We start from the raw sequence: 12,972 nt of genomic DNA, 5'->3' as shown, positions 1-12,972 counted from the left end.
AGAGGCCATTTAAACACATATAATTGTTTGCTGCTTCCCTATCTCCAGCTGAAAATTAGAATACTGGCTGACTTATTTCTTGGAGTTATTTCTTCAGTTTTGTTTTTGTTTTTGTTTTTTAATCCTCACCCAAGGACATTTTTCCATATTTTGTTCAGATAGAGTTGTAGGGAGAGAGAAAGAGAGAAACATCGACGTGAAAGGGACACATCGAGTGGTTGCCACCCACACAACCCAACCAGGGCCAGGGACAAACTGCAACCGAGGTACATGCCCTTAGCGGGAACCGAACCCGGTCTCTCTGGACCGCAGGCTGATGCTCTAACCGCTGAGCCAAATCGGCCAGGGCTATTTCTTCAGTTTTTAAAGAAATGTACATACGACATCCTTACCCTTGTTTGCCTCTTTTCTTTTATGAGACAGTCTTTTAAATGTCTACATCTATTTTTAACATGCAACATCACCAGGGTTTTATGTATTCTTATAATCTATACCCTTCCCAGAGTCAGGTAAATAAGTCACAGTCTAATAGAATATTATCTACCATCACAAAAATAAAAAACATGTCTTCCCTGCAGTCCACCTTTGAGGAGTTGGCAGGGGCTGCCTCACCCCAGAACAGAGTTGTGAGCCCACATGTGGCCTCAGCAGAAAAGAATGTAGCAAGTGATTAGTGATGTCTGCCCTGGACAAGAGCAACTGTTTGAGGACACATGTACCATGTATTTTCTGTATCCATCCTTCAATAAACCATTTAAATTAGTAAAATGTAGCCCAACCGGTGTGGCTCAGTGGTTGAGCGTCAACCCATGCAACAAGAGGTCACCAGTTCGATTCCCAGTCAGGGCACATGCCCAGGTTGTGAGCCCGATCCCCAGTGAGGGGCATGCAGGAGGCAGCCAATCGATGTTCTCTCTCATCGATGTTTCTATCTCTCTCCCCCTCTTCCTTTCTTTCCCTCTCTAAAATCAATAAAGAAAATAATAATAATAAATTAGTAAAATGTATACAGATTCATGAAAAAAAAAAAAAAGAATTGTTTCTAGGATGTAGGTGGAAGAAGGGGAAGAATGTTTTTTTGTTTGTTTTTTAAATTCTCATCCAAGGACACTGTTTTCCATTTATCTTCAGATAGAGAGAGAGAGACATCGATGTGAGAGAGACACATCGATTGGTTGCCTCCTGCATGACCCCAACCAGGGCTGGGACCAAACCACAACTGAGGTATTTGCCCTTGACCAGAATCGAACCCGCAACTCTGGTCCGCAGGCGGATGCTCTACCATTGCATTGAGCCAAACTGGCCAGCGCTAGGAGAATGTTTTTTAGTCAAAAATGTGAAACCAAACTGGATCAAGTCTTAGAGGAAAGAACACTAACTTCAGTCAGGAAATGCACGTTCTAGTCTACTGGGGAGCCATGAGCAAGTCGGTTCACGGGGCCTCGGTCTATGCTCAGCCACAGAACAAGGGGTCGAACCAAAGACCTCTTCATCATTATCTTCATTTCTATGGATCAATAACACAGGCAGTCCCAAATCCCCTCTCTGCTGGGGCACTAGAGAGCTAGTACAAGAGCAGTTACTTCACAGGACATGAACCCCAACATCTCTCCCGCTGCTCATATGGGATTTACAGTCTCATAAATGTCTATATCTATTTTTAACCTGCAGCATCACCAGAACAAGGATTTCCATACACATATTTCCTTCCCTTAACGCGACTTCTTTTCCACCTTAGGGCAAGGGTGGGTGGCAGGGGCATGAACTTCTATTTTAACACTCAAACTATTAAATTGGTTGAACAATGAAGCTACCTTCATTCAAAAGCTAGGTGTCATCATTTCATGTTACAATCAGGCATTTCCACTGGAGGCCCAATCACTCGTGGTTTCAAGATTAGCCCAAATGTTCCCACCACTGAAAAGTCTCCATCACTCTAGTATATTCCAGGAACAGCTTTACCTACGTGATGCATCAACACGGCTTCCATGTCAAATACCAAAAGGCAAGACTAGGCACCCAGCCAGAAATACATTGCACCACACACCGGCGGATCACATCCCACCCCCTCACAGGAGAGCTCGTGTTAAGATGACTAAGAGTGCCCCTGGGAAAACAAGGAGCACAAACAGGACAGCCTGAGAGGCAGTGCTGTCTGTGAAGGGCTGGGACAGTCTCATGTCTGGCCTTGGCAACTGCAACAGATACACATCATTTTTGTGTCAGCCCTGCATCCCCTCTTTTTGGGAACTGCTTCTCTCCAACTCCAAGGAGCCCCACTTCCTGTGCTTCCTATGATCCAGTGATCTGTGTTGGCCATGCAGAGACTCCCACCCCTTGGATTTAATGAACTGTCTTGGGAGCCACCTACCAAGCAGGGCCAGACCTTTTCCAGGGTCCGATGTGAACACCATATCACCTGGGCTAAGGACCATGCAAACCTACAACTGCCGAGCTTCCTTTTCTGCCACTTGGAGAGCACAAGGCCAACCCAGGCAAGCAGACCGAGAGAGGGCGAGAGAGACAGATCCCCACACCACCTGGGCACCCTGATCCTCAAATCCAAATTGAGTTTCTGTCACCAGCAGCCAGAGTTTGGGGGACAAGCCTCAGAGGCTAAATGTATACATCTGAGGTTCAAGTTCTTTCTTTAGCACCCCACGATCAATCACTTAAGTCTCCCTGAATCTCAGACTCAGTTTCCAAGGTTCTACCTAAAACCAAAGAATACTAAATACCCTCACAGAGAAATTCAAAGAAAAAACCCTGCACACCAGAAAAACTGTCAAGGCTCATCTGTCACCAAGGCCTGAGAGGACAAGGCCACCAGAAAAGAGGAAAAACACAACAGTAACTGGAGGGGGAAGAGCAGTTCACCACCAAGAACTGTAAGAGCGACGCTCTCCAGGGAGGCAGCACAGACGAGTGAGAAAGCATATTCCAAACATATTCTCGTTCTCTATCAGCAGGGAAAACACACACACACAACAACCCACAGCACCCAAACAAAAGGAACCTGTCAGTAAACAAACTGTTTCCAGGCTAGGAATCTAATCGTTCCTGTTATTGTCAGACTACAGTTCAGTTTTCCTTTTACAGCTGTCCTAGGGGGTCTCTATCAAGGGCCTGCTGCTGAAGGAAACCATAAACAGCAAATTCCATGGAGCACGTACAGAACAATCACCTTCAGATGGAGCCTAAAGTAATTCGGGAGTAATTAGAGAGAAATCGAACAAACAGTACTCCAGTGATGTTCTTCAACTGAGGATGGGGGAAAGACGGTACAAGCGGCCCAAACGATGAATGGCTAAACGTTTCGACCACCAGCCCTTGACCTTCTGGGGGTCATGGGCTCCTCTGAGAATCTGATGAAAATGAGGAAGTCTTCCCTCGGCCCAAAAAATGTCCGTATCACATTTTTTATTTAATTTCAAAGGGTTCATAAAAGTTGCTTCCTACAGCCCTGGCCAGGTGGCTCAGTTGGCTGGAGCGTCATCCCGTACACCAAAAGGTTGTGGGTTCAATCCCTGATCGGGATGGGTACGGGAGGCAACCAATCTATGTTGTGGGTTCAATCCCTGGTCGGGATGGGTATGGGAGGCAACCAATCCACGTTTCTCTCTCTCTCTCTCTCTCTCTCATATCAATTTAAAACAAAAACAAAAACAAAAAAAACCTCAGGTGACAATTAAAAGAAAAAAAAATATATAGCCAGCCTCCAGGTTAAAAACACCTGACTTAAATTTTTTAATTTAATTACCTGAGCATCATGAATAAGCTCCCAAAGACTTCACAGGAGCATGCAAGAGCTCATTGGGATATTCTAAAACTTCCAATTCTGTAATCCCATGCTAAATCAAGAACAAAAAAATAATAAAACACCATGAAAAGTAAGAACACTTGGCTTTCCCTATATTACCTCCATTTCTGACATATCACCCTTACCTTGTTGGACCACTTATAGGCTTGAAGGAGTTGACTGTAGAGAGGAGTTTTGTCCTGCACAGGATCCAGGCTTAACAGCCCGCTGTTGTGGAGAGGATGGTTTTCCGATGGCTTGCCCACCAAATTGCTCAGACGTTCCAGCTCGCTGGAAAGGAAACAGATAAAGCAAACCTGAGTCCACTGAAGCTCCAGTGTTTAGCCCACCACACTGGTCAAAGGCTGCTCTTCAAACTGGCCATCAGAAGTCCCTCAAAAAAAAAAATACTTTTTTTAAATCCTCACCCGAGGACATTTTTGCACGTATCTTCACATAGAATGGGAGAGAGAGAAGAAGGAAGAGAGAGGGAGAAACATCGACATGAAAGAGACACATTGAGTAGCTGCCACCCACACGACCCCAACCGGGGCTGAGGACAAACTGCAACTGAGGTACATGCCCTTAGTGGAAACCGAACCTGGGACTCTCTGGTCTATGGGCCAACACTCTAACCGCTGAGCCAAACCAGGCAGGGCAAGAAATACTTTTGAGAGAAACATCAACGTGAAAGGGACACATCGAGTGGCTGCCACCCACACGACCCAACCAGGGCCAGGGACAAACTGCAACCAAGGTACTGCCCTTAGCGGGAACCGAACCCGGGTGTCTCTGGACCGCAAGCCGACGCTCTAACCGCTGAGCCAAACCAGCAGGGCAAGAAATAACTTTTTTGAAAGGTGCAAACAATTAGGGACAATCAAGAAACCCCTAACAGGGTGCTCATCTCATTTAATTTTTTTTCTTTATTGATTTGAGGGAGAGAGGAAGGGAGAGGGAGACAGAAACATCGATGAGAGTGAACGTCGACTGGCCGCCTCCCGCATGCCCCCACTAGGGATTTGGCCCACAACCTGGGCACGTGCCCTGACCAGGAATTGAACCGGTGACCTCTTGGTGCATGGGCTGACACTCAACCACTGAGCCACAGTGGCTGGGCTGCTCTTCTCATTTTAAAGCTGAGCTCTCCTGTGCCATTCCAAAGGAGGGGAGGGGAAAAGTTAAGAGCACTGGGAATCAACAGAAACCCTAAACCTGGGATAGAACAACTCGCATCATTCTCTGCACAGGGGAAAGGGACGTTCTGAAATTTTGAAATGTGGTATAACAATGCTTCTCACTCAGTTTTCGGACCCACATACAGATCATAAGATTTGGCAGAACCGCAAGTACCTGAGTGAATGGTTATTATCTGTCATTCACATAGGGACAGATTTGTGCATAATGCTTCACAGATGGTGAAATGTAACAAAATAAAGAAGAGGTAAAATAAATAAATAGAATGGGAAGGCACTACTGAGGGCCTGTGTCAAACCAACACACTTTGGTCTACCACGAAAACTCTTAGAGAAACTGGGAAAAGGAGCCCAGAGCAAAAGTACATTCCAGGAGCACGTCTGAGGGCCCATCCCAAACCGTCAACAACAGATTCTCTAGGAACTCCTTCTCGTGCCATGTCCATTTTGGAATCTTGTCACCTTCTTCTTGGCACGGCTGCAGAAAGATTTAAGAAGGCAATGGGGTAATGCAGACATTCCTAAACTTCCGAAAATGGTGAAGGGCTGGCTGTAACATCCTGAACGTTACCAAGGGAAGCAAATCGGAGAGGAAAGAAGGCCAAACGCATCCCTTCAAGCAGGGGGAGATCGACTGGCGCGACACCAGAGAACAGCAGCAAGTGATGTGGGAGTTGAGAAGCAGGGTGTGATTTCCTGGCTTTCTCCCAAAAAAGAATGGCAACTACTTGAGGGGGGGGGTAAAAAAGAGGCACCCATCATTTGGTCACCACCTCCTCCTCCATTCTACCTCCCTCTTCCATCTGGTTACTAAGGAGACAAGTTGAGAAAGGGGGGAAAAGAAATCCAGTCACTCCAGAATTCAAAGGAGAACTAGCTCACCAAATGCCTTTCCTTGCTCAGGTCAGTTCTGAGAAATAAAATGCAAAAATCCTGACATTCTGCCCTGGCCGGTTGGGCTCAGTGGTTAGCACGACGGCCCACGGACCAATGAGTCGAGGGTTCCATCAGTCAAGGGCACGAACCTCGGTTGCCATTGGTCCCCAGCCCTGACTGGGATGGTGTGGGAGGCAACCACTCGCTGTTTCCCTCTCACGTGGAATGTTTCTCTCTCCTTCCCACTCTATCTGAACAAAAATGGAAAAATATCCTGGGGTGAAGATTAAAAAAAAAAAAAATCCTGACATTCTAACCTCCCTGGGAGGACTGACTCTCTTAAGGAAGGGACTACAACTTGAGGACCTAGCCAATTAGAGGGCCTACTACGTGTATTTTCAAACATTCTCTCACTTACTTCTTACAACACCACTGATAATAGAGAAGAAAGAAGGGTGCAATCCTTAACCTTAAAGGACCACAGATTAATAAATTGGGGTGGGGGGCAGTTAAGCCTAAGGGATTTCGCTGCTAAGCCGATCTGAGTCCCGTCTGGAGGAAGGAGCCGAACAGGCCAGGTTGTGGAGGGGGAGCGAGATAGACCAAGGCCTGTTCCGTCGTGTTTGGGCGTCGGCCAGGGTGGAACTGATAAATGCCAAGTTCCCGTGAGGAATTAGGGCTAATGAGATCGGGTGCGCTTAGGTTTGGGGCGGGGCTGACCGGGCCCCGTTTGGTTCCCTCAGTACAGTTTGATGAGACCCAGTGGGGCCCGGAGAGCCTACAGGTGAGAAACCTGCCAAGCCGAAAGGAGACGTGGAAGTTCGGAGAAAGGCCAGGTCTCCCCGCGGGGACGACCACAGACGGGGCCAGGGCGGCGGGAGGCAGGCAGGACCAGGAGGCCGGGAGAAGGGCTGCGAAAACGCAGAGGTGGGGATGAGGTGTCCCTACGGGGCAGACGGAGGCCTGGAGGGAAAGACAGCAAGGAGCAAGGGACAGGGCGCACGGTCCCTGGACAGGGCGACCAGCGTGGGGTCGGCAGAGTGGGCGCCGGCCGGTCCCCGACCCGGCCCCTTCAGCCGGCACCTACTTGAGGTCCCGGTTGACCGAATGCAAGTTGTCCTGGAAGTGAGCGATGAAGGCCTTCTCCCGGCCCTCCAGCGTCTCCTTGTTCCGCATGCCATCCTTCAGGCAGTCGAACACCCTGCTCACGCTGGAGCGCAGCGCCTGGATGGCACTAATGGCCTGGGAAAAGGCCTCCAGGTTCACCCCGACACTGAGCACGTCCGCCATGTTGCCGTCGCCGCCGCTGTGTGGGGCTCTCTGAAGCCGACTGCGCGAGTCCGAGCCGCGCTCGCTGATGACGTGGGGCTCGAAGGCCTCTGGGAAATGTAGTTTCCGCGGGCCGGCGCTGCCCAGGTGGCGTGTGCGGGGACTACCCAAAAGGGTTTCCTCTTGGACTAGAGGGACACGAGGGCAGGAGAGTGATCTGAATTTCGAGAAGTCAGGCTACACACTGGGGTGGCTAGAGGCTGACCGGAAATACCAAGAGTTCCTGCATTTCCCCAAACTTGCGCTCTTGACAGTTATATTATTAAAGGATTGCTCAGAGCAATAGTGTCCGTAGAGTAAAGAATTCTGACCCACTGAATAAAATGAGTCCATATCCATAAATAAATGGGAGATACGGGAAAGTTATTTCCCCCAGTAGAATGCCAACTAATAAATGTAGAAGGAATAATGGAAAGAAAATTACCATTTGGCAACATTGGAATAATAATTGATTCAGATAGGATTAAGGGATGCTAAAACTAGTGGAAGTGTGAGGAGTAACAGGATTATTTATAGAGTCTCAGAATACCACTCAACAAGGAACTTGTTAATTAAGGAGGGGAAAATAATGATCTAGCGATTTCACTTCTGGGTACAGAGCCAAAACAAAGGAAGAGGGACCGGAGCAGATATTTGCATACGCGTGTTCATAGCAGCTTTGTTCACAATAGCTAAGGGGCAGAAGCAACCCAGTGTCCATCCTCAGGTGAATACATGAGCAACATGTGGAGTATACATGCAAAGGAATATTTCAGCCTTAAAAAGGAAGGAAATTCTGACACATGCTACAACATGGATGAGCCTTGAAGACATTATGTTAAATGAAATAAGTCAGTCACAAAAGGACAAACAGTGTATGATTCCACTTACATGAGGTCCCTAGAGTGGGCAAATTCATAGAGATAAAAAGTAGAATGGTGGTTGCCAGGGGCTGGGGGAGGGGAAGTGGAGAGTTAGTGACTAATGAGGACAGAGTTTAAGCTGTAGAAGATGAAAAAGTTCTGTGGGTAGTGGTGATGGTTGCACAACAATGTGAATGTACTTGATGCTACAGAATTGTACACTTAAAAATGGTTAAAATGGCCCAGCCGGTGTGGCTCAGTGGTTGAGTGTCAACCTATGTACCAAGAGGTCACGGGGTTCAATTCCCAGTCAGGGCACATGCCCAGATTTTGGGCATAATAACCAGTGGGGGCTGCACAGGAGGCGGCTGATCGATGTTCTCTCTCATCGCTGTTTCTATCTCTCTCTCCCTCTCACTTCCTCTCTAATATCAATAAAGAAAAATATTGTTTAAAATGTTTACAATGGTAAATTTTATGTAATGTATTTTACCATATATTTTTAAGCTCAGTAATGTGACAGGGGGAGGTACTGGTGACTTCCCAGTGGAGAAACCTGGCAGACATCGCCCTAACCGAGAGATCCAGGTCAACATCACCTCCTGAAACGATGCACGAAGATAACGGTAACAGACTTCTGTGCCAGTCCTGCCCCAAACCCAAAACCTGAACCTGGTCAGGACATCAGACAAACTCAAAGGGAATGGCATTCCGTCAAATAACTGACCCGTACTTTCCCACAAAAGATGTGTCATGAAGACAAAAGAGGACTGAGGAATGGTTCCAGAGTAAAAGAGACCAAAGAAACAGGACAACTGAGAGAGCGGGAGTCCCAGTGTCGTGCGTGACCGAGAGCGGTCTAGAAATGGGTGAAGTGGAGGAGGGCAAGAAGATGTTTGTTCAGAAGTGTGCCCAGTGCCATAGTGTGGGAAAGGGGCAAGCACAAGCCTGGGCCAAATCTCCATGGTCTATGTGGGCAAAAGACAGGCCAGCCCCTGGATTTTCTTACGCGGAGGCCAACAAGAACAAAGGCATCACCCGGGGAGAGGCTACACTGATGGAGTATTTGAAGAATACCAAGAAGTACATCCCTGGAACAGAAATGATCTTCGCCAGCATTAAGAAGAGTGCAGAGGGGGCAGACTTGATAGCTTATCTCAAAACAGCTACCATGAGTGGTAGTTGGCCACTGCCTTATTTATTAAAAATGTTTCATGACGTTTTTTTCTGTGTACCATATTTAAGTTGATCTCGTACACCAGAATTCAGATCATGAATGGCTGATAGAACATTGCTTCTGGGCAGTCCTGGTTGAAATAAGATTGGCTTGTGGTTGGATGAATATGGTCAGCTTTCTTACTTGGATGGTGATGTCGGTTCGGAGAGTGCTGTCACTGTTTTCCTTTCTAAAAATATGCTTGGACTTGGTTCGTAACGTTCAGCTTTTCACAGAGATGGCGAGTGCCCTCTCCATCTCTGATTTTATATTTAGATTTACATAACTGGTTGTAATAATATGTTTAAACGCTGAGGAAAGCCTTTCACTGTCCCTCAGACCAGCAAGACTCGCTTGGGTTTCAAGTTGTGTTCATGAGCCTGTTACAAGGCAAGGGCTGGAGATGAGCTGGCAATGCCCATTTTATCTTTTTGGTCCTAACTATGCCAGTTTAATTTAAATTCCCAACAGTATCTAAACTGTTGCCTTTTACGAAACGAAAGGCGTTTTAGTATGGTTTATGTATAATACCAAATAAAGAATATTTAACACTTCTCACATTTTATAGATAATCTATAAGGTCAGGTGCTTTTAAAATTCAGTGTGACAAGATGTAGTAGCAAACTTGGTGAATTCTTTAAGTCAGACAAGTTATAATTCAGGATTTTCTTGAACGGCTATTCAAAAACAACTGTAGAATCACTATATATGTGTGTTATTGGTAATGGTGCTTTTGCCAGCTCACTAGAAGGATTAAAGTAGAGGAGAATAAACCATCAACATAAAATTGTAAATTATGTGATCATAAGGCTTAAGATAATGAAAAACAAAATCACATATGAAAAAAGAAAAGAAACAGGACAACTGAATACAATGCATGAGCTGGGGTTTCTTTTGCTGACATGACCCGGACAATCGGTGAAATCTGAATAAGGCTGTCGATGGTATTTAGTTCATGGTATTTTTTCCGGTGGTGATTTCATGATTTTGATCATTGTATTGTGGTTATGGAAGAGGATATCCTCATTTAGGAGAAATATACCCCGAAGGAATAAAGGAGCATCATCATGTCTGCGTGAAAAAGAAAACAGTATGAATATGTTTATTTCAAGAAAGATAAAGCAAATGCAGTAAGATAGTGACAGTTGTGGAGCCCCGGCCGGTTTGGCTCAGCGGTTGGAGCATCGGCCTGCGGACCAGAGTCCCAGGTTCAGTTCCCACTAGGGGCACGTACAAAAAAAAAATCATCCATACCATTAAAAAAAAAAAAAAAAAACAGTTGTGGAATCTGGATGAAAGCTATACAGAAATCATTTGTACTATTCTTGCAAGAATGAAACGGAAATGATGTCACAATAAATTGTTCTAAATGACCATGGAGCATGGGCCAAAAAGGCACATGGAAAATGAAAGTAGAGACTAGGTGGTAAGAGGCATTTTCAGTTGGCCAGGCTGTGTGGACTAGGCTTCCTGAAACTGTGTAGCTTGTCTTAAACCCACCTTCTTTTTATTTAATTTATTTATTTTTATTAATTACTTTTTGTTACAGATGTTTCTCCTTTTTCCCCCACTGATTCCCCCCTCCCGCCCTGTCCCCAGTTTGTTGTCCATGTCCACTGTTCATGCACACATGCATATAAGTTCTGTGGTTTATCTCTCCCCCACCACCCCCTCTTCTGGGGATTGTCAGTCTGTACCCCACTTCCACGTCTCTGGGACTACCCCATTCCTCAGACTGTTATGTTCATTATATTCCACAAATAAGGGAGATCATATGATACTTGTCTTTCTCTGTTTGGCTTGTTTCACTTAGGATGATACTTTCCAGGTCCCTCCATGTTGTCTCAAAGGATAAGAGATCTTTCTTTCTTATAGCTGCGTAGTACTCCATTGTGTGTATGTACCACTGCTTTTTTATCCATTCGTCTACTGATGGATACTTGGCTGTTTCCAGATCTTAGCTATTGTAAATAGTGCTGCTACAAACATGGGGGTACATATATTCTTTCTGATTGGTGTTTCAGGCTTCTTAGGGTATATTCCGAGAAGTGGGATCACTGGGTCAAATGGAAGTTCAATTTTTAATTTTTTGAGGTAACACCATATTGTTTTCCATAGTGGCTGCACCAGTCTGGATTCCCACCAGCAGTGCACTAGAGTCCCCTTTTCTCCACACCCTCGCCAACACTTGTTGTTTGATGATTTGTTGATGGCAGCCATTCTGACAGGTGTGAGGTGATACCTCATTGTTGTTTTAATTTGCATCTCTCTGATGATTAGTGATGATGAGCATTTCTTCATATGTCTCTTAGCCATTTGTATGTCCTATTTGGAGAGGTATCTATTTAGTTCCTCTGCCCATTTTTTAATTGGGTTCTTTGTCTTCCTTTTGTGGAGTTGTATGAGCACTCTCTATATATTGGAGTGCTCATACATATCTGATGTATCATTGGCAGTTATGCTCTCCCATACAGTATAAACCCACCTTCTTAACAGTCCAGTTGACTCTTCTCCAGCCTCACTCCCCCTCCCCACCCCCCAGACCGCCTCAATTCAAAGGCTGTGGTTCTGAAACAGCGAAGACAAAAAGGGGGCCCTGATGTTGCTCCCCGTGAGACTTGAGACCAACAGCTCATCAACACTATGCAAATGACTTCACGGTCCCATGAGAAGGAAAGGTATTTTCTTGTCTTGGTTTATGTAGTTGCTTTCATTCTCTGACCTCTACCTCGCCTTTGGAAGTATTGCTATGTATAGGTTTGGCTTGGTTTTTCATGGGAAAGGGGTAGAGAAGCAGGAAACTTCTTGCTGTGAACTCTAAACAAATGATGGAACCTTCCCGGGCCTCAGTTTCCTCATCTGTAATCAGACTGATATTAACACCTATCTTTATCAAACAAGTGTGGAATAATACCTTGCGGGCACAGCTCTTGAAATAGTGCTGGGCAAGTAGTAAACACTCAGAAGATCGTGGCGGGTGGGACAATGCTGAGAAAGTTCCTCGTGGGTCTGTGACCCCTGCATCTATCTCCAGTTGAGGACTCGGAGCAGTCAGCAGGGATGAGCAGTGAGTCTCTTACTTCCAGTGATCTTCGAGGATATGACCCTGTAAACGGCAACTCAGATGTACAAGAGCTTGTCAGTGAACTGTGTCTTCTCATTCACTGTTTGGGTGGCCTTTTTTAGAGTGTAGGATTTTTGTTTATTGAAGGTTTTTGTTTTCAGTTTGAATTTTTTTTTTTTTTTTTTTTGTCGTACGTCCCCCTAGCAGGAACCGAACCCGGGACTCTCTGGTCCGCAGGCCGAGGCTCAACTGCTGAGCCAAACTGGCCAGGGCTTCAGTTTGAATTTTTTAAATGATTTTTATTGAGGTATAATCAACACTCAATCATCATATTAGTTTCAAGTGTGCAACATAATGATTTGCTATTTGCATGTATCGGGAAATGGTTGTCACAATGTCTAGTTGACATCTGTCGCTACCCTTGGTTACAGGACTTTTTTTCCTATGATGAGAGCTTATGAAAAGCCATATTATTAACAGGGTCGCCATGCTGTTTGTTTGTGTTTTTTTTAATCTCACCCAGGGACATTTTTGCATTTATCTTCAGATAGAGTGGGAGGGAGAGAGGGAGGAAGAGAGAGAAAGAGAGAAACATCAATGTGAAAGAGACACATTGAGTGGTTGCCACCCACACGACCCCAACTGGGGTG

The 12,972-nt window shown here is 45.7% G+C and overlaps 1 protein-coding gene and 1 pseudogene across 5 annotated transcripts in view; one reads left to right on the top strand and one right to left on the bottom strand.

Moving 5' to 3' along the window:
* MED27 (mediator complex subunit 27) overlaps positions 1-7,185 on the bottom strand; it is a 178,759-nt gene extending 171,574 nt beyond the window's left edge. For all 5 annotated transcript variants that reach the window (XM_036260792.1, XM_036260794.1, XM_036260793.1 and 2 more), the window contains exons 1-2: positions 6,959-7,185; positions 3,946-4,090 (exon numbers count right to left, since the gene is read on the bottom strand). In XM_036260792.1, the coding sequence (XP_036116685.1) occupies positions 3,946-4,090; positions 6,959-7,161 (348 nt within the window). In that variant the 5' untranslated portion in view covers positions 7,162-7,185. The remainder of the gene's footprint in view (positions 1-3,945; positions 4,091-6,958) is intronic.
* Positions 7,186-8,907: 1,722 nt separating this feature from the next.
* On the top strand, positions 8,908-11,880 carry LOC118629988 (annotated as a pseudogene).
* Positions 11,881-12,972: the final 1,092 nt, after the last annotated feature.

Source organism: Molossus molossus, unplaced genomic scaffold (assembly GCF_014108415.1).
Source record: "Molossus molossus isolate mMolMol1 unplaced genomic scaffold, mMolMol1.p scaffold_m16_p_14, whole genome shotgun sequence".
Taxonomy (NCBI): domain Eukaryota; kingdom Metazoa; phylum Chordata; class Mammalia; order Chiroptera; family Molossidae; genus Molossus; species Molossus molossus.
The sequence above is the reverse complement of the archived record's forward strand: the minus strand, read 5'-3'. Positions and strand labels throughout refer to the sequence as shown.